General features: G+C 36.6%; 2 protein-coding genes across 3 annotated transcripts; one reads left to right on the top strand and one right to left on the bottom strand.

The window, feature by feature from the left end:
- Positions 1 to 607: 607 nt before the first annotated feature.
- LOC307265489 (proteinase-activated receptor 1-like) lies at positions 608 to 4861 on the bottom strand. Its single transcript, XM_080047238.1, has 2 exons — positions 4678 to 4861; positions 608 to 2774 (listed from the first exon to the last, which is right to left on the bottom strand). The coding sequence occupies exons 1-2, from the start codon at positions 4775 to 4777 to the stop codon at positions 1528 to 1530; spliced, it is 1347 nt and encodes a 448-aa protein (XP_079903364.1). The 5' UTR covers positions 4778 to 4861; the 3' UTR covers positions 608 to 1527.
- Positions 4862 to 14168: 9307 nt separating this feature from the next.
- LOC307264842 (proteinase-activated receptor 3) lies at positions 14169 to 18588 on the top strand. Of its 2 annotated transcripts, XR_013845322.1 has the most exons (3): positions 14169 to 14414; positions 15330 to 17215; positions 17326 to 18588. XR_013845322.1 is itself a non-coding variant. In XM_080046366.1 (2 exons), the coding sequence occupies exons 1-2, from the start codon at positions 14348 to 14350 to the stop codon at positions 16409 to 16411; spliced, it is 1149 nt and encodes a 382-aa protein (XP_079902492.1). In that variant the 5' UTR covers positions 14169 to 14347; the 3' UTR covers positions 16412 to 18588. The 2 variants fall into 2 exon arrangements, 1 of the variants encoding a protein (XP_079902492.1); XM_080046366.1 differs by having other exon boundaries at positions 15330 to 18588.
- Positions 18589 to 22416: the final 3828 nt, after the last annotated feature.

The following is a 22416-nucleotide window of genomic DNA, read 5'->3' as shown; positions in this document are numbered from 1 at the left end:
TCAAATAAAGGTTGTCAGTTAAACAATACTTTTACAAAAAAGTGTTTATTAATACAAAGGATGGACTATAAAACACAATAGAATGTTATATGGCTCATACATTCTTTATACTTTAATTTGTGAACATTTATACACATTCCTTGGCAGTATTTTCCATGTTCGATCCTCTTTATTTCAAACACTAAACATCTCTTTGTATATAAAAACAGGTCTGTTGTATATGTTTTAAAATAAGTAATTTTGTATTGCTAATGTTTCTATTTTATAATAGTGTATTTGACTTTAACAATACTTTGTTGTACTTTCTCTTACCGAGTTTATTGTTATACATTCAGGGCAAAAATGTATTGTGTGTGAAAACTACAATTTCTATCCTTCAGTTTACCTTCTTATTAACAGTATAGTAGCGCCACCTGCTGGATGGGACAAGAACTTGGGACAATGATATGATGTAAAAATGACAGCCTTTTAAGTACGAGACACTGAAGCATTTCACACTTTCAACCAGCAGACGGCAGCAATATACAAACTATGATACGGCGGGCCGCCTGCTTAGCCAGTTACTATTGTTTCTTGTTGGTGTGTTTGTACAACATCACAATGATGATTTGATGACGTATTTATTTATATAAAAAAACACCATTCATACAAAAAAAGTGGTAGGAAATTTTTGTACAAGGTAAGACTCGATTGATAGCTTTTCAGCAAAGATATTTACAGCAAAAATACCGAAAATTACAAAATATTAACAGCTTTCTTTCCATTATATGTTAAGCTATATTCAATTGCAGCTTACTGACTACAACATACAGTGCAACATTTTAATGCATTTCATAGTATCAAATGTTCAACCGTTTAAAAAAAAAAGCACATTCTTTCCTAATCTCAATTTCCTTCCGTGCTTTGTTTTTTTCCCCCTTCATCACTCAAAAGGCACACATGGAATTGCACAGATCTGGTTTTGAAACCAAATATCTATGCTGGATAGTTTCAGATATCCTCCCTTCTTATCTATATAAATATATTAACCCTTCATTCATATTCACTTTGAGCTCTTCATTAGCTGTTGTGGACTTTGAAACAAACAATTTTAGCTTTTTAGCTTCAAAAATCACAGGTAAGAGACAGTTAAAGGTGCACTATGTTACTTTGGGTATGTCAGAGAAGGGATAATACTACAAGGTATATTCTCATAACTCAATAAACAAACTTAACTCACAAGAAAATTGGATCCCTTGAACACTGTTTTAATTAAGAAAGCTTCCTGAAAAGTTACTGTTTCACTTGTATTGTTTACAGCAGCAGGCCCACAGTTTTTTTTACAAATATATTCTACTCTTACATTTAGTTCCATGTGCCTCAAAATGATTATTTTGGTTTATGATGATAGAAACATTCAATACCAAGAAATAATTTTTTCAAACTAACTGCAGGCTCTGCCAATGTAAACAAACCCCCCTCCCCTGAAACTGCTTAGTGCACCTTTTAAGTGGCCCTGATAAACGACTGCTCTACCTGGCAATCTTATCAGACCAGCAGTTTCTTGTATTGGCTGTTAAAGTTTTCTTGGAAAGAGTCCATTTTGGTGACCGAAGAGTTTATTTTGGAGCTTTCCGTACATCTGGATTTCAGAATGCTTCGGCTGCTGGATCGGCATGAATTGGAGGACGAGTGACCGTTGCTACTGCCCTGTGTGCTCTTCTTACACCGCAGCGAATTTGAGAGTTGTTTCTGGCATTGGGATGATCCAAAGTAGTAGACCATAGGATCGAGCAGACAGTTCAGACTTCCAATACACATGAACATCAGATAGACTGCATAGGAACCATCTGGGGCATCCTCACTCTTCTTCACTCCCGCATCAATTTGCAGGTAGTGTGCTAGCAGTAAGCAGTTTGTGGGTGTGAAACACAACACAAACATTACAAGCACAGTGAGAGCCATAACCACTGCTCTGGTTTTTCTGCGGGAGCGTCCCGGAATTCCAAGTGGGACCCTGGTCAGCACCCAGATCACCCGAGTGTAGGACACCAGTGTGATGAGCAGAGGCAAGAAGAAGAGGGCACAGCAGAGGGTGATGAAGTAGATTTTGTAGCGTGTGATTCGCTCATCTATAGGCTGGAGATCATGGCAGGTAGTGATGTTCAATTCTTCAAGGTAAACAGTCTGCTCGGAGAGGACCAGGGGCACCGAACCAGCTAAGGATAGTATCCACATGACTGCACAGGCTATGATTGAGTTCCTGGGTCTTCTCCAAGTAAGGGAGTTGATAGGGTAGACTACAGCAAGGAGCCGGTCCACACTGATGCAAGTTATGATGAGAACAGAGCTATACATGTTCCAGTAAAAGGCTGCAGTGACCACACGGCACATTATTGGGCCGAAAATCCAGTTGTTGCCTCCGAAGTGGTAAGAGATCTTGAAGGGCAGTAGCAATGCAAATATCAGGTCAGCGCAGGCCAGGTTCAGCATATAAATCGCGGCCGGTTTCTTAGGCCGGATTCTCCGAGCGAAGGCCACCACTGCCAAGATATTGATCGGCACACTGATGAGGCAGACCAGTGTGTAGAATGAAGGCATGAGGATGGTGGACATGGGGCCCGTTAGAAACAGCAGCGCATCCTCCGATAGCCTGCTGGATTTGACTACATTACTCGCCCGAGTTCTTGTAGAATCGTTCAAGACATTACCATCTTCATCAAGTTCATCGAAGGGTATTGGTTCATCTGTGGCTGTTTTGTCAAAAAGAAGAAAGGTCCTCGCTTGCGGAGTGGCTGGGAAGAGAAAGTAAAAATGTCAAGATACAGAAGTGAAATAATATTAAAGCTATAGTGCGTAACTTTTTCATATGAATGCATGTTAGTTAAATTCAAGCCATCACCAAACAAGTTGACTCAAAGTTGATTAAGCCTATAAGCTCCACAAAACTCCCTCTGTATTTCTCAGTATGGCAGCGTTTACAAACTGGTATCGCCCCTGACACTGGCGCAGGAGGTCAGAAAAATCCCAACTGAATGTTTCAGTTGTTGATTCTACTGCTAAGAAAAAACCTACGAACGCGACGAACAGCAGACGGTATAAAATCCATGCGCAATCAACAAAGGTTGTTGTTTGTGATTACTCAGAATTCCTCATGGGGGCGACAGAAGTTATGCACTATAGCTTTAAATCAAGGCATGCATTTTTTTTTAGTTTTTTTGATGATTTATAATTTTGAGTGGGAACTATTTATTTAATCATTGATTTGGAGCTGAGACAACACAAAAATAAAAGACAACAATTGTTTTGATATTAAATAAATATTTTACCTAATCTGTATACCAGAAATGCAAGACTGATACCAAATTTAATATCCTGAATGTGAAATGGATGGAGTGAATCATCAAGAAAATAATCAGTAGTCGATTAATCGATAATGTACATAATTGGCATTTTCAGCATTCAATCAGTTAAAAATAATAACTAACTGACTACTTTGATAATCAGTTAAAGGGTTGCAATTATTTATATTATTGTAATTTTTTTTAAAGGATTTGATGCTCTTCCAATTTTTCCAATTTATTTTTAATTTTTTGGCTCTTGGACATATAATGACGTCACCTTGGTTTCTGGGGCGAACTTTTAACATGTCATAGTCTAGACCAGGGGTGTCCAAACTACGGCCCGCGGGCCAACTGCGGCCCGCGGCCCGCTTTTTATTGGCCCGCGGCCGATTTTAAAAATATAATGCATTATGGCCCTTTGAAAAAAAAAATTTTTTTTTTATTTTTTTTGCATTTCTTAGTCAACCCACTAGTGCAGGGGTGTCAAAACTGATTGATTGGCCCTTGGCACATTTAAAAATTATAATGTAATATGGCCCTTTTAATTTTTAAATAATCTAAATGCACTCATTATTACAGAGAAATATGTCCCATAAAAGAAAAAGAGCACCAAGGCCATCCCAGAGGACCCTGCATAATATTTTAATTTAAATTAATATTATTATGGAAAATCCATGTGTCCTTCTCCAATAGCTTCTAATTCATGACAGTGTTTAAATTTTTTTTCATACAAAATTCTTCAGCTTTAGCCTCTTAATTTCCCTCTCAAAGTGCACCAGATTCATGCATTTCACTTTAAAAACTTAAAAAAATCTCCCGGGGGGGCATACCCCCGGACCCCCCTTGGAAGGGCGGGATCTCAGCTGGCTACTATTTTCACCAAGCTGGACATTAGACGTAAAAGCAGAAAACACTGGGTGTATCAATGGCATTTAACAAGAGGGGGGATGTATCTTTTTAATGTGCAAGTAAAGTGTTGCCGTGAAGAAGGATTACAATTTACGAAGACACTATGAAACTAAACATCAGAGCAGCTACATGTCCTGATAAATGTGGCCCGGCCCTTCGTAGATTTTTCTGTATGTGGCCCTCAGTGAAAAAAGTTTGGACACCCTTGGTCTAGACTATATGATTAGATTAAATTGATATCCACAAATCAAAAAATTTGAAATTAAGTTGTTAGTTGCGGCCTAATAACATAGTGTAATAGAGTCTATAAGGTCATATCTTACATTTTCTAACATTACAAAGTTACACATTTGTTGTAAGATACTTATCCTAAAGATCTCATTTAACTCTGTTGTGTGAATCCATGTTATAACTGCAGTAAGAAGTGATTTTAAAGTATTCTTACCGTTATTGGCTGCAGCCGACGCAGCACACACACACAGCAGAAGCAACAGCAAAGTCTTTGGAAACAATGAGAACATTTTGCTGCCAAAAAACGAATTCATAATAACAGGATAGAAAAAAGCCAAGTATCAAATGTCCTTAATCCGTGTACAGCATGTTCTCCTTGTATCTTGTGCCTTTCCCAGATTATTTGTGCTACTGATCTTGATGCATGTAAAAGTGCTGTTTGTTTCTACCCCACTGTCCCCTTTCGACCAATCAGAAGCGGTCTGTCTGTAAGCGGAGAGACATTCCATTCCTCTGATGTCACCTTTTCCCGTCAGCAGCAGCCTGATCCAATCAAGCGGTCCTATCTCAAAGCAACAAGTGAACCGTTAGAAAAACTTGGCAACTTCATGGCTAATAAAGAATGTCTTATCTATTGTTTGTGATACATAGCCTAACAACAACTTGTGGTTGAACAGAGTAACAACTAATAGTGATGAAAGTAAATGTGAATAATTCAACACATCAGGTTCACATCACTTTATTGTTGGCAACATAACTTGACAAAAGGGTGTACTACAAAACTTTCTTTGCATTAACTGGCTCAGCAAAACCTAAAACTCGAGAGAGATAAGAAATAGTACCAATACAAAAGGAAAAAAAATCAGTTTAGAAAATAATGAAATCTTATAATAAAGCTGCTTTCAAGAATCAATTTAAAAAATAAAGCCATTTCTACCAAGTTTTTCTTGTAGAAATGCCAATAAATTGTACCTATAAGTAAAAGCAAGTCTAAAAATATATTTTTTTAGCAGTTTTTTGTGTATTTATTTATTTTTTGTATGAGCTACATACTCCATAGGTTACTTTTGAAATGTTTATTTTATTTAAATTGTTTGGTGTGATCTAACAATAGCCTATTCCAACGTTTAGTGAAAAAAGGTCAATATTCATTTTAACTCCGGGAACATCCAGCAGACATTTGTTATTCCTTAAAAAATCACCATACATAAATCCTGAAAATGTACTGCTTTAACAATACCTAAAATGTTATCTAAAGTTAAATGCAACATTGTCTTTGCTGCTTCTGAACGGTAAGAGTAAAATTTCTATGTGAATGTTTTTAGTGGTGTTATATTTGCTTTGTACTTTTAGGGTAAAAATATCCACGAACGCATCCTCTGGGAGCGTAGGAGGACATACTGTTAAATAAACCCAACATGATTTGTTTGACCGCAAGCAGCTCATCCCTGAAGACACTTAAGTGCTTCCTCTGTTTACTGCCATAAGATAAATGTCATATCAGATAGACAGGGAATTGCAGAGGAGCAGTCAGACATATTTTATAACATAATCATTCTGGATATTGCAGATTCATTTCTTCAACCCTTTGCGATAACGTGTACATTACATTGTTTTTCACCTACGTATGTTTTGGAAAGTGTTTCTAGACGTTCTCAGCATACGCAAGCAACCGGATATCCTGACTTTTTTCTTGTGTTAAATTCTTTGTTTATTTGTTTTTGTAAACCAAATGTTCAGACCCTAATGGCCTCTCTTCCTGTGAGATCAGGGGAAATTCTTTTACTCTTTTGCACATTACAGGATATTCTCCACTAGTTCAGTTTGTATAAAGCACTGAAATGAGGACATAGGACAGTACCATAGCACTTTAGATGTTACAGCATCAAAATAACCTTTTTATTAGTATGGGTCAACAATATAATACTGAAGTAACACTAAACATTTTGCTGTTTAATTTATGACATTTAAGATTTTAAAAAGCATCACACTCGGTAATACCACTCTATTGGTTTAAATTAGGACCCAATATTAAAGTTGCTTTGAGGAGCTTTCAGTTATTGTTGATTCTAGCGCACCCTTTGGACAAAAGCGGTAGTGTTTTTTCCGACACTACGTAACATAATTGGGGGCTTGTCCAGGATTCATAAAACTCTCTTGGATAAGATAAAACATTTCTGTAGTTGACATACATAATTTGAAGAAAAAATAAATGGCTGGAAAGAGAGAGTGTGTTGGTTAGAGAGACAGAGAAATGCTCTGGTTACTTTTTCTCTCTGTGTGTGGTGGGAAGAGAGTGTCTGACTTTGAAGGTGTGTGTGTGTGTGTGTGTGTGTGTGTGTGTGTGTGTGTGTGTGTGTGTGTGTGTGTGTGTGTGTGTGTGTGTGTGTGTGTGTGTGTGTGTGTGTGTGTGTGTGTGTGTGTGTGTGTGTGTGTGTGTGTGTGTGTGTGTGTGTGTGTGTGTGTGTGTGTGTGTGTGTGTGTGTGTGTGTGTGTGTAGGATGGGTGGGGGGTTTATGACTCATTCATCCTGAGCTTGAGATCCACTGGGACTTCTATCGGCTGAGCTCACAGACAGACAGACTAAACCCATTTCCTCTCTAAAATATTTGTCATAATGATCTGTTTCTTATGTTTTTAAACAGTTGCATCATACACGCATAGTTAAACTAGAACACGTTGTCTGTTTGTCATTTTCCTGCATATCCTTATAATATGTTTCTACAGTTCGTCTGTTATATACTGTTTATTTATAAACAGTGAAAAAGGATTTCCCCTTCGGGACAGTAAAGTAAAAGTCAATATACCTTCTGTGATTTTTTAAGTGGGTTTAGTAGAATCGTTTTTTTTTTGTGTTTAAAAAAATAAAATAAAATATGCTTAATGTCCATGCTGAGAGTTCGATGAGTGAATTACAATAAACAAATGATCATCCCTTACGAATGGCAGTGGTGGTGTGCGCAAACTACTTGATAAAGTCCTACAAAACATGTTCAGGCCATCAACAAATCAAAGTTGAATGACACATCCAACTGATGGGGATGTGGTTTACCTCAACATTGATGCTGTGAAAGAATTTCTATATTAATTAACTCAACATCATGTTTTCCTCTTACGTGATCTCCTGCACCTTTACGGGATATCTGAATGATTTAAGAGCCTATTAAATTTCACTTCCAAGTAAATGTCAGATTAATAAATTATAGCCTACGGCGAAATAATGTGGTGGCAAATTGTGATTTTATAGGTGGCTGTTTTTATAGCCAGTGTGTGCAAAATGGCCAGTGAACAAGACAAACATTCGGTAGTTCAACAAGAGTGAGAACACTCCCACACAAGCCCTGACAAAAATGTTTAGACAGTAAAAAAAAAAGCAGTCATAATATTTATGAACATTATTTTCAATAAGAGTTTTGAAGAGAGACATCAAACTTTGATAACTTATTTTGATTTTTACTATTGTAGACCGGGTTTCCTGAGGCTTTAACTCTGCCTGAGAGCATAACAGCCTCTCATTTATCATCCACTTGTTTTCGTCTGTTTCTTTTCCCAACCGTTTATTACACTATTGTTGAATCCTGACTGGATGGTGCCCAGAGAACACTAAAATGTTGCCAGAGTGGACACAGAAAAACAACAAAGAAATTGGATTTATGCAACACTTTGCTCTGGATCCTAATCTCCCACGGCCTGCTGTATCCTTCCTCTTTCTATGAAAAGCAATGCGCTGATAGTTAGTTTAGGAACGCCCAAACCCAGCGGGCTACTGGAGCACAGTGACCTCCACACAGTGAATAACAAGTCCAGCTGCACAGTCTCTAAAGACCAACATTTAAATTGTCCATAATTAATATTTATGTAGTCACAATACGGCAAAAGTATTAATCACTCACTATCATCTTTCTACTCAATGTTTTGGTTTTATGACCCTTGACTTTGTTTGATAAATATTATTTTCTTTTTTCCTTGAACCTTCCTTTTCATGACACACTGAAATGATTTGTTGTGGAAAAAGTCTAGTGGAGTAGACGTGTAAATAGCATTAAATCAGAAAACTGAAAGCTATAGTGCGTATCTTCTGTCCACCCCCCCTGAGTAATTCTGAGTAATTCTGAGTAATTACAACAACACTTTCGGTGCATCTACATGGGGTAAGCCTTCACTGGCCGCACATGGATTTTATACCTTCTGCTGTATGTCCAGGTTTTTTCTCCTAGCAGTAGAATCAACAACTGAAACATTACGTGGCCGCTTCTTGAGCTCCTGCACCAGTGTCAGGGAGCGACACCAGTTTGTAAACGCTGCCATACTGACAGAAGGATTTTGTGGAGCTGATTAATTGGGCTTAATCATCTTTGTGTCAACTTGTTGGTTCAATGGCTTGAATGTAAACAACATTAATTTACTGGAAAAAGTCACGCACTATATCTTTATATCAGAAAATGTGAGTAGCATATTGTTAAATTGCTTGTTCTCATTGTAGATAAGATCACATTGAAAGAAAAAGAGAAGAACACTTCTTTTTGCAGAGTCACTATAAGGTTATGCCATCTGTTCTGCATTAAGGCTGTCTTGAAGATGATTCATTTCCTAACATGACATGACAATGAACTATGCCAGAACTGTTTGAAGTCCAGGGGAAAGAGGGGAGTGCTGACTTTAGTGGAAAACCTTTTAGGAAGAAAGTAGAATGTTTTTATTTATTAGCTTGAAGTTTAGGAGGTGAGCCTTGTATTCCCCTCTTTAAGGCGAGACACGGCAGTTGGAAATCTCGTTTTTTTCAAGCACTGGTCTACTATTATTTCAATACCTTTCATAACCTTCCTTCTTTCATACGTGTATAAATAAAAGGTCCAAAATGTAAATTTTTATATTTATATTACTAAACCTTGTCTGTTTGCATAACGACCATTGTCTCAACATTAGTCTTTTTTTCTATACCTAAAATCTCAACTTCTTAAGCACTTACATCAATTAAACTTGAAGAACTGTTACCCTTTTTACCTGCAGTGTCTAGCCTTAAATCTAAAACCAAAACCTTAATAGTTCAAATTCCATGTAAGTCTTAAACTAATGTAACGTTGGCACACAAGCAAACATCAAAGAATCATGAAACCACAATGACAATACAATACTTTTCCACATTGATTACACCTTCCTTCCCCTCTTCCAACTCTCCACACCACAGACCAACCAACACTTACACAATAGCTGCTGTTAAGAGTGTATTAAAGTACCAGTGTATAATTTAACGCTTACATGGCACCTGTTAGCCACACTTTTCCATGTTTTCTTTTACAAATAAATTAAGTGGAGTGAAAATAAGAGAAAGAAAGCTCTAAACACTGCAGACGACTGATGTCTTTGGTCAATGCATTTGTAAGTGGCCAAAAAAATACTTTATTGATCCCCTGGGGGAAATTTGTTTCGTTACAGTTGTTCCAATTTAGAATAAGATGTAGAAAAGAAATATAAAAGTGTAAATAATATCTGCTTTCGCCACAATATAACCTCACAATGAAAACAGTAACAATAGTAATATAGTAGGCCTAAATAAGAGGGAACATGATACCACAACATGTACACAATGTAAGTATTAGACATAACTAGAGTATATGAGATATGTAATATGAACATATATTGAACACAGTTTTAGCCAACAGTTGATTATTTGAACATTCAGAAGTTATGGACAAACATTGACCTTCATGTGTAGTCGTATTTATGACCTCTTAACATTATTATTATTATTTTTTTCTGGCATTTTTTACATTCATATCTGTCCCATGGGACCCACAGTAATGATGTTTATATTGTATAACTACTGCAGAACATTCGAGACCAGCACAGGAAACCGTCCAAATTGTCCACTTATCTGAGCCATCTGTGATTGTCACTGACCCTAAAAACTGACTGTGTCTCAGGGAATGTGAAGAATTCCTTCCTCATAGAAATCTTAATTTTGGGGTAAAATGCAACTGGTCCAGTTTTTTTTTTTTTTTGAGCTGTTGGCCATTGTAATTGTGAAAATGATAACATTCTTACGTTTTTCATAACTTTTACAGTAAGAACATGTACAAGAAACATTAGCAATGGAATGGAATAGCTCCATTAAATAAAGGGGAAATCTCGCCCTCTTCTGGGGAAAAATGTTAGTTCATTGCAACGCCCTTTTCACAGAGAAGACCAGCAAAAAGCATGTTAAGAGTTGTGTATAGATGACCTAAATGTATTTATTTCTGTTAAAAATAAAACTGCAAGCAGTATTGCTTGTTTTGACTTGCCTAAATAACACATGATTGTGTTGTTGAAATATCCGTCATAAATAAAGCTGCTCTGCCCACTGAATAATAGCTGTAATGCTGTTACAGGAAACAGGTTTATACTTAGGATGTGTCGTTATCTTTTTGAAGAAATAAAACCGATAGAAAGAAGATGCATCACGCAGTTTGTTTATGAATGAAACATTAAAATCCGTCTGACAGGATGTGTATTATAGTCATCTGTATGCAGTATGTAGTTGTTGTTTTTTATGCATTAAAAACTCCTAAACTCAGAATGTATTCTTTTGAAATATAAACCCAAAGGCATTATTGCCTAAATTATTTAATTTAAATTTTTAAGTTTTTTTAAATATTTTTTGGCATTTTTCATGGTTTTCTGACAGTTTGTAGAGACAGAGGTGAAATGGGGCAGAGAGGAGAATGACATGCAGAGAACGGACCCGGCGGGATTCAAGCCCGGGTCTGCTGCGGGGCCTTGGCCGGGGGGCGACGTTCTTACCCACTGCGCAATCATTTTATTTTTCATGATTTTTTTTTAATTTCTTTAATTCTTTTTTTCATTTCTCTACGAGCTTGAACTATGCAAACATGCATATACAACATGAAACATTACCAAAATTAAAATAACCCCTTGTGTTTGATATGTGCGTCATAAATGACTGAATATTTCCTCTCATGCTACAGGAACAAGGTGTGTGCCTTGGGTATATTGTTGTCTTTTGTCAAAAATCAAATCGAAAGTACAGAGATACCGCACGCCTTTTATGTGAAAGGACAAAAAGTATGTGTGGTTTCGCAGTAAATGAATAGTGGTGGTGTGTGTGTGTGTGCTTGTGTGTGTGTGTGCTTGTGAATCAATCTTGCCATCTTAGATATTATAGGAAAAAAACTATCTTAATTGTAAAAATTACATAAACAGTGGAAACATAAGTTGTGTTAAACAGTTTTTATCCATCGGGTTTCTGAACTCATACAATTAAAGTTGCACTACAGAAAGAAAATTGCACAGCCATGGATATCAATCATTGCAATCACTTTAATGTACATACTGTGTACGTCTTGTATATTGTGTTACACTGCCACAAGGTATATTGTCACTTTTATGTACAGTATATAGGTCTCCTTGATATCATTATAATATAACTTCGACTCTACTGTCTTACCTTAAGTATATCTTTCCTTAGATTTAGTCTAGACTTAGTAGACCATACATCTTGTCCAGTACATTTCATTGTTTTGTCTATACTATTTCAACCTACATTTGACAACTAAAACTTGAAACTTAAACATGTGACCCACGCTGACTCATTGACTATTTTTGCTTCAGACATACAGATATCATCTCTGTAATGTCTCTTTTTGGTATTTTTAGCTGCGGTGCAGAGCAGAGAAGATGCTTATTTGTGTTTTCTGTTTGACTCATTTTGTTTTTTCGGTTGCCTGACAGTATTGACGTCACAGGCGGAGAGAGACTGTCACGTAACAGTGAGGGTCTGTACGCTGTGAGTCTGGGGTCAGGCAGATGCTCTGACTGAAAACATGATTCCCAACCCACACACACTGTATCTGATAAACACATCTGATGGAAACAAGACAAAGGTTACATCTGTGGTCAGCTGGATGTTAGTAATAATAATAATAATAATAATAATACATGGGCCTTTTATTGCGCAGAAGACTCAAAGTTGCTTATTCAAAGTTGTATTAGTGCCAAGATGAAGCTCAAATAACAAATGTATTGCTTCAAAATGTCCTTGTCCTTAAGGTTGCAACACCATTCAAGCAAATGTAAAAGTAGGCAAACTTGTCATAAATGAAATCTGTAGAGAAATATATCAATCACATTTTAGGCATGTTTTTAAGAACAAAGTATTTCATAAATTAGTCATTTCAAAAATATATGAACAAATCATTATGTTATTACCTTCAGAATAGTGCTAACAATGATTATGGAAAGTTAAGTTTAAAAAATAGCTTTAGGAGTTGAGATCTTTGGTTCAGAGTATTGAAAAATAATAATAATGTTGAGATAATGATATGTAAGCAATGCAGCCCAAAACTTCAAAATTGATCAGTGCTTGAAGAATACAATGTATTTGCCTGTAGTGCCTAGCCACAAGTATTCCTAAACCTTATATGGAAAGGCTATTACAACATATTTTCGCACTCAAAAAAAAAAAAAAAAAAATGGGAAATGAAGCCTAAACAAAAAGTGCTCATGTTGGGACAAGCTGTTATCATCTTCAGACAGACATTTCCTTGTCCTCTCCTTGGCCCCTTTCCGGGCAATACCTCGCTCTACATCCCCCCAGGGCCACAAGCTAATGCTGCCGGCACGGAAAGTTCCCAAAGTTTCCAAATGTGTAACATAGGTTAAGTTTAAACATATGGAAGTCAAAACTAGTAGGTTTGTACATTTCCATTTGTAGTAGCATGTAAACAGAACCTGGAAATAATTTAAAATAGAGAAAGACAACTGGGAAAGAATGTACTGTTTTCAGACATTCCACATAATATTAAAATGTTCGTCTTTTACAGCCAAAGAAATTGGTACAATATTGACGTATATAAATTGCTTAAGATAAATATAGAAGTTGAATTTAGAAATGGAAGTAGGTCTAGGTTATTACATAAACTACTGTCTTTGTCCATGAAATATGTATTTTTTTAATTGGATTCAGGAAAAAGCTCCTACAATAATTCAGTGGAACAAGGAAATGTGCCAAGTGAAAAGGAAACAACAATAGCTTTGTGGAAGTGTTGCAGCCTTAAATAGAGCATTTACCAAGAGAGTTAAGAAGGATGCCATTCTAAAAGGAAATGCTTATTAAGTTTTTGGTTTCATATTGACGTTTTAGAACACAGTAATGACTTTGCTATGAACACAGCTTGAAAAGTACCAGTATGGTACAGGGTGCTTTTATTTGTTTTTCTTTGTTTTGAATACTCTGGGATATTGGTGCAGAGTTCTGTTGTTTTGATGGAAAGTATGAACATAAAAAAGTGAAGAAAAAAAATGGATAGTGCTAACAAGTTATTGCATTATATATAAAAACAACATGCCCATAAATAATAATAATAATATATTGATTGCTGCTGTCACCTTTTTTCTGATTTCTCAGGAATATTTTTGCATTGTTTTGTGTTTTGATAGATTTTTTTTGTTTAAATAATGGATACAGCCATCAAGTTATCACAACGATAAAAATATGACACGTAAAAATAATGACGTTTTGATTGCTGCTGTCACCTCACCTTTGAATGTCATAACACACAGCAGGATATAGTGCAATGCAGGACAAAGATCATGTGTGTGGGGGCGTTAGCTGACTCCAGAAGTTCACGCTGTGCATGTTTAAACAGGAAACTCAAAAGGCAGCCCACATTCTTGTTGAATCACAGAAGATGTTGTCAAGGTTCTTCTTTTTTTTCTGGGGTCTTGGGAAGGTAGCCTATTTGTAAGTGGAGTAAACACCCAAAGAGAAGCAGTAGACAGAAGTGAAACTAGACAGAGATGAAACTTTTCTATACAGTCTATGATCCAAGTGAGACAAGCCAGTGACGTTTGGATTAGGTGCAGTTAAAGGACTAAGAAACGCAATGGGGAAGCTGCTGCTATTTTTCATTGTTTTTGCTCTCTGTCTCAGTGGGTCACTTCAAAATAAAGGTAAGAGATTCAATTATTAAACGTCTTTGATCAATGATGATTTGATTATGTTTTCATGTTATTTAACGATACCTTTGTATGATGAAACATTCACCCACCTTGAATTCTTATGTGCAGTGATAATGGAAATAAGAATTGTTGTGTTTTGTGTTGTCTTTATAACATATCACCACCAACGAAAAAAGTTATAATAATTATGATATCAGACAGTATCGGTATCGGTGGATATCCGAAACCTAGATTAGAAAGTTGATCATGCAACTCTTTAAAAAAAAAAAAAAAACAGCTATTTTGGGCTGCCAAGTCATGTTTTTTTAGCTTGTGAACACAACACAACTTAGTGAATCTATCAATCAAGGAAAGATCAACATATTAATTAAAAATGAAAATTATTTTTAGTTGCAGTCTAATTCGCATATTGTTCAGATATTGTGACCAAATACATTTAAAGTTTTTCTTGATAAACGTAAGCTACATTGGAGTGTAATGAATATCATGTACAGGGCTGGCCTTACAGCTGTAGGGCCCTAAGCAGGATTTGGTTTGGCCCCCTCATTGTAACGTGTTGTCACTTCACATGGCTCTGAATCAACTACTGTGTTGTAAATATTAGTTTAAACTCATGAAGACTTCTGTACAAATGAAATGAAGTATCATGGTCTGGTAGCACCAGGCTACCTTCAGAATAGTGCTAACAATGATAATGGAAAGTTTAGTTGATTTAAGTGCTTTAGAAGTTGAGATGTTTGGTTGTGTGCTCTATACTTGATGTATTTTGTTTTTGCATCTGTAAAGCACCTTGAATGGCCTTGTGTCCGAAATGTGCTTTAGAAATAAACTTGCCTTGCCTTGCCTTAGGAGAATCAGGGGGAAACTATGAATAAAATTATCCCCATGTTCTTGTTTTTCTTGCAGAGAAAAAGAAAAGGAAAAAGCACAACAGCAACAACAGTTCTGAGGTTATCCGTCCGCATCCCAGAACCTTTAACGGGGTCCCGGCCACTCAACCGAAAGTCTTTATTGTCCTAAATGGGACACAATCACCCATCATTTCACCTCAACCTGCTCCAGCCCTGCAGTCTCTTAGAAACACAACAGTGGCATTCCTGAACAGTCATCTAAGCACCAGGATCATCCCTGTTATTTATATGTTGATCGCGATAGTGGGGATCCCTGCAAATGCTGCCATACTGTGCGCATTGGCCACCAAAATCAGAAAAGTCTCCTCCGCCATTTTGTACTGCAGCTTGGCCGTCTCCGACCTCTTCCTCCTGCTCTCCCTCCTCTTCAAGGCTCACTACCATCTCCGTGGCAACAGCTGGTCGCTAGGGGAGACCGCCTGTCGAGTGGTCACCGCCTGTTTCTACGGCAACCTCTACTGCTCGGCCCAGACGCTAGCGTGCATTAGCATCAAGCGCTACATGGCCGTGGTGCACCCGTTCCTGTACAAAGGGCTCCCCAAGAGGACTTACACCGCCTGCGTTACTGTGGCAGTTTGGGGGGTTTTTGGGGCCGCCATTGTTCCCGAGTTACTTGTACGGCAGAGCTACCATATCGTCGAGTTGGGTCGCACAACCTGCCATGAAGTTTTGCCTCTGGACTACAGCTCCCATAGTTTTTTGCTGTACTACAACCTCTTCCTAACCATTTTTGGCCTATTTGTGCCCCTAGTGGTAACGATGGTGTGCTACGGCCGAATCATCCGCGAGCTCAACCAATCGCATCACGACTGGGCCATGTACATCAAGGCCAGTTCACTGGTTTTTGTTATTTTCCTGTTGTGTTTTGCACCCGCGGGAATCCTGCATTTCCTCCATTATGTTCAGCTATTTGTGAATGGGACAGAGAGTTTTTATGTGTATTTCAAGGTGGCTGTGTGTCTGTGCTGCCTCCACGCCTGTTTGGACCCTTTCCTCTTCATTCTCATGTCCAAGTCTGCAGGAACGAGGCTTTACTTCCTGACCTTTAAAGGCAAAAACTTGAGTATGTCGGTCTAAGGTCGCAATCACAACCTTTTGTTCCGGTAGACTCAAGCTGCGTTCCAATCCCCCATACTTCCCTGCTATTGAGTATGGTAGAAAAAAAATTAGGATGTCCCAATTCATGTGGCGGATGCAGCATGCTGAAAATGACCCGGATGCCCTACTACATCCGATCATAACATTTAGTGGGGAAACAAATGTTGCACCGTTAAAACGTCTTCACATTCATTGGACAGAATGAACAGAATGCTCTTAACGCTTTTTTCCTGTTGCTGGACACTGACGCAAACAAACACATACTAGTTAGTGAAGATATGTCCAAACTGATAAATAAAAAGCGATCATTTGACCATATTTCGATAAGGGCTTTCACATCTTCTGTGGACATCTAGAGATATTTTTTTCACTTTTGCCTGACTACAATGTTGCTTTCTATGTGTTGTCTCATTCTACCCAGAATGCACTTGGAATGGACCAGACTACCCTTGTTTTGTCCGCACCAGAGTTTGATTGAGCTTTCAAACTACCCAAAATCAACTGGACTATCTACGGAAACAAACCTGGGCATGCATAAAGTGGACCAAAAAGATCAGTTATGAAAGTGACTTAAGAGATATCTATGCACACGTTCCCAGAAGCTATTGATTAGCTGAAGCGAAAGAGGAATGTTTTCTCTGTGGCTGGAATACAAGAGAAAGAAATGGGATATCGAGCGCGTTCGTGACAAACAAGGACAGACTTGCATTGCTATCGAGAAGTCAGACAAATACTTTGATGTAGCAATACTGTGTGTGTGTGTGTGTGTGTGTGTGTGTGTGTGTGTGTGTGTGTGTGTGTGTGTGTGTGTGTGTGTGTGTGTGTGTGTGTGTGTGTGTGTGTGTGTGTGTGTGTGTGTGTGTGTGTGTGTGTGTGTGTGTGTGTGAAAACAGATGGTGAATATGTAAAGTATATCGTTATGTGTGTAAAAGATGATAGTATATTAATTTGTATAGAATACAGTATAGTTAATGGTTTTGCTTTAGTATCCTTTTTTAACATTTTCATTTTGTAGCATTTGGACAAATTAAAAGTGTTTTGTTCATCTCAGAGTTGAAAGTTGAATTCTTCATGTGGGCTGGCCTGCATCCTTGAAATTTTTGGCTGACAAGTAATAATGTGAAACAGACTCGAAAACAAGTCCCCCAAGGCATTGTGTATTCAAGCTGACACATGTGGAGCTATGATGTAATTTGATAACTTAATATCCAAGCTTTTTTTTTATCTACTTACTTTAACAGTACTAAATAAGGCCAATTTCCTTTATCCTTTTGGGATACATTTATATTTAAAATTGTAAAGTAAAAGTTAAATGATAGTATATGGGTGGTTACTTCCACTTAGGCCTACTCCTTTTCGGACACTGTTACTCTAGTTTTCTTTGTTTTCTCAACTGTTTTTTTTTTATATTTAAAATAAACCAATTCATTCATTTATTAATCCCTCTTCCTGATGCCAAGCTACAGTTTGATTAAGAGTTCATCAATATGCCTTTTCCCATAATAAAGAAATTGAAATTCAATGTACAAATGTACACGTATCTATTTTAAGTATTACATCTACAGCTTTGTTTATCTCTACAATACAGTTGAAAGTGAAACAATAACTTTGCACCAAACATTGGCATTGTATTGGCATTTCCTGCCCAGCCTGTGACAGGATGTTCAGTGACACATAACACACCAGCGCCCCACCCCACTCCTATTGAAACGGAAAAAACATGTAGTAAAGTTCCCCTATAATGATTTGGCACTGATTTTATCTGTGCTCAGACACAAATACACAGTCTTAGTCTAACATTTCAATATCCAGGTCTTGTGATTGTGTTAATATTGCACTAAAATGCCTGTTAAAAGTGTTGTTGACACTGGATTTGTATGAAGCATAAAATTAAATCTGGCATGAATAGTATAGAAGAATAAGTAATAATTTTTAACCTTGTGCTAAAAATTCAATATCTAGAGTATTTCAATGAATGTATAGCTGTAATGAGAATCTATTGAAAACTGGAATTTTTTCTAATCGAAATATAATTTTTTTCCCCTTTGTTGCACTTCACCTGCAATATAACTTGTATTGGGAGTGTTATTTTGTGTCTGTAACTGTCTACTGCTAACCTTCTTGGTGAGGTCTCTGTTTGAAAATAAATTTTAATCTCAAATAAGCACAATTCCTTATCTTATAATAGAATTTGCACTTTGACTTTGTGTCTGAATTGTGCTACTTAAATAAACTTGCCTTGCCTAGCCTTGCCTAATAGTTGAATTCATGGGAAAACGCACTGTTGCTCAATTTTACACACCCAGTTTTTCTTGCTGTGTAATGACTAATGGTATTGACCCTTGTGTGTACGTGTGCTATTGCCAAACTGTGTTTAAGCATTTCAAGTGTTCCTGTAACCTTACCTCACATTTAGTCTGGCTTTGATTCAACGGACCCCTTGAAAACAACAGCTGGATCCATTCTGGTCCCCTTGTGGTTTCAATTGGCCAGAAAAACTGTCTACACACCCAGAAATACTTTATTGATTCCCGGATAGAAGTTTGTGACAGTTACTCCCACTCTAGATTTTTTTTTATAGAGAGAAATAAGAATTTCAAGGTAAATAGAATATATAGATTGTGCAACAATATACAGGTGCATCTCAAATAGTTAGAATATCATGGAATATTTTTTTTGTTTGCGTAATTTAATAAAAAAAGTTAAACTTTCATATAGTATAGATGCATTACACATAAAAGTGACGTATTTTAAGCCTTTTTTGTTTTAATTAATGATCATCATCACTATTAATATCAATAATACAGTTATATTAGTGTAAGAGTGATATCAAAATTGTAAGTGACTTATATCAACTAAACTGAAACTCATCTTTCCTCTGAAATGGCATCAAAGCAAACAAAAACTCTCAACAATAAGCAGATATAAAGTTATTTACAGCTTTTTATAAAATTAGTTGAGCATAAAACCGTATAGATGGATGGATGGATAGATAGATAGATAGATAACTGTATTGATCCTGAAGGAGATTCAGATGGATCTACTGTAGAAGCCTGTCTTTGTTACTTGTGTATAAATAGCGCCATCTCCTGGTGTATTTTGATAGTGAACTAAATGAAAAAATTCCCAGCACAGCTGTTTCTAATGCAACTCTTTATTCAATATGCAGACACCAGAGGAACCCACTGTTACACTGCATCCACTTGAGCCTTTTATTATCAAAATAAATCATATCAAGGACAGGTAATCTTGTTTTTTTTACACACACTTTCACATATTGTTTGACAGCGGAGGGTTTTTCAAATCTGAAAGTCAACTTCATTGCTGCCTCAGTGACTTTACCATAAGAATGATATCTGGTACACTGCACAAATTAAAAAGTTGGAAAAACCCAAATTTTCAAGGAAAATGTCTGTACTAGATGTTTGAGTTTTGGGGCAGACTAAAACTATTACGTTTTAAGGAAAAACTGCCTACTATTGAGTCAACTAATTATCTCTTGTTGAGATAGCGTATCATTCTTATGTAATGTAACTTAAGTTTTGAGTTGGGCCAAAAAAATTAATTAAATTCAGAATGTTTTTCAGAAAGACAGTTGTTTGCTATCTCTATGACAAATAAATTAGTTGGCAAAAATGTTATTGTTGAAATTCTTAGTATGTAGAGCTAAAAAATGTAAGGTGTTATACATATGATTACATACATTTTCATTTCATATGAATGTTACGTTATCTCAACAAAAGATAATTAGTTGGCTGAAAACTCAAAAATCTAGGAGAGACAGTTGCATGAAAGTTTGAGTTCTCCCAACTAATTTTCACAGTGCCCATTTGACCCCCTCTGCTTAATAAACACCTTTTAGCACATACAGTCAACTCAGCACTGGCATGCCTCTTCACAACAACCTAGAAGCAAAACTCAGCATAACGAACAACCTGTCCACGACAAAATCTGACGACACACGAGAATGATACATTCACCTTTGACCCGGGAATTCTGTTTTTCCGAAGACACCGAAAATGGAAAAGAGCACACACAACAACGTAAGGACTTCTGTAACAAACATGCAGGAATTTCTTCTTGGCGATAGTGGTGAGTTAGTGTGTTTTTTTGAGGGACGACACATACAGACAGAAAATTAAGCAACGCACGTATTCATCAGTAAATAAGATTAGTATCCCGAAACGTTTGCATTTCATTCCAAAATAAATGTCATCTGAAAAAGGGAACATATAGCTGCATTTAGGAGGTCGCGTTCTGCACACAAAAGGAATGAAACGGGGATGTATTTTACTTTTTGCCTCAATTGAACAGTTTTTGTATGATTGAACAAACCCAAAAGGTTAATAAATGTTACAGTTTTTGAGTTTTTTTTTTACAAACGACCGAATGCATTTTAATATCAAAGCACTGATATTATAGCAGCAAGAGTTCCATTCTTTAGAGGTTCTTAAGGGTCTGTTCACCCAAATTGCCAAAAAATAGAAATACATGTAGACTGAATTTTTAACGACAATAAGTTGAGTTATATATCTCAAAAACTATTAGATGGATTTGCGATTAAGCAGCACTTAATTGTAGAAATAATTGTAGTCTATTTGGCGATCCCCTGACTTGATCTGCATTTGCCAATAAAGTAAGTAATAGTTGTAGTAACAGTAATATGTTTTTTTTTTTTGGAATTTGGGTGAACCAATCCTTTGAGCATGGCTTTTAATTTCACTTTATCACGTGGTTAAGAAAAAACGGATAACCAAATAACAACTTGATTTCCACAACTTGACTTTTTTTGTACATATGAGATGGTCACTGTATCTTATTAGGGTTTTTCTGGACACACACACTCAGAAACACACACATTCACACACGCACACATACATGCACACACACCATATAAAGCAGGAGAGATAGAGCAGCAAAAGCTTCCAGCAAAGGTTTGGAAGGAGACGGGCTCAATGTAGAAAGAGAGAAATAGTCCAGGCATATGTGGGTCAACCTCACACAAATTGAAAAGAAAAAATTAAATTAAATTAAAATTATTTTAAAGTGTTAAGGAATTGTGTGAGTGGAAAGTTTTCAAAATTGCCTAAATATGATCCTAACAAAATCAAAAAAAGTTTTGCCCTTTCTACTAGATATGCCAATATAAAGGGAATTGCTCACTCTGTCGTAAAAGCATGACACTTGGCCCTGAACATTAACAGATATGGAGCCACAGCAAAATCAAATCGTGGCGGCCATTTTACTTTATTCATTCAGGTCATTATTTAGGATAAAAAAAAAATTTAATTTTTTTTTAAACAATTTTTGTGAGGTCAAGTGACATTATTACTGGACTAAAAGAGAGAGAGAGGCACAACATTTGAGAAAGGCCTTTGAGTTTCAGAGGGAGCAGCAGCACAAGGCATAGCAAGAGAATGAAACTGGTTGATACATAAAAATGGCGATACAGTGCTTGAGAAAAAATAAAAAATAAATAGTTAGAGCAATTTTTTAACAGCGTAGTATAAATTCTTCGGATTGCAAAGCCCTTCGTGACGAGCTCTGGCGCCACGAGACGATACACAACACGGACACAAGAGAGGAAGCATTCAGACAAAAAGTTTGTTTTCCAATCTCAAAAGTCTCTGGACTGTAAAAAGCAGAAAATGTAAACTTCTTTTCACTTTTTAGAAATGTAGCTGCTGAAGTCGCCGGTTTTTGACTACACTACTTAAATTTTTTATATATATATATATATATATATGGCCTTTTTATTCTTTGCAAATTGCAGCAAAAGGCTTGAACGTCATAAACTCCCTTTTAGAGAAATTACTGAGAAAAGGTTTAAGAAGCAGTGGTTAAAAAGCACCTGCAATATCTAGTCGACCAACATAAAAGCACACTGGTGAAGCAATAAATAACTTCATATATAGAAATACATTTAAACAAGCATAAAACCCCATAGACAAAACTGTTAAATCATAATTTTCACTTAATAAGGT

This window comes from Ammodytes marinus (assembly GCF_949987685.1).
Source record: "Ammodytes marinus genome assembly, chromosome: 18".
In the NCBI taxonomy this organism is placed as follows: Eukaryota; Metazoa; Chordata; class Actinopteri; order Uranoscopiformes; family Ammodytidae; genus Ammodytes; species Ammodytes marinus.
Note: the sequence above shows the minus strand (reverse complement) of the source record. Positions and strands in the feature narration are given on the sequence as shown.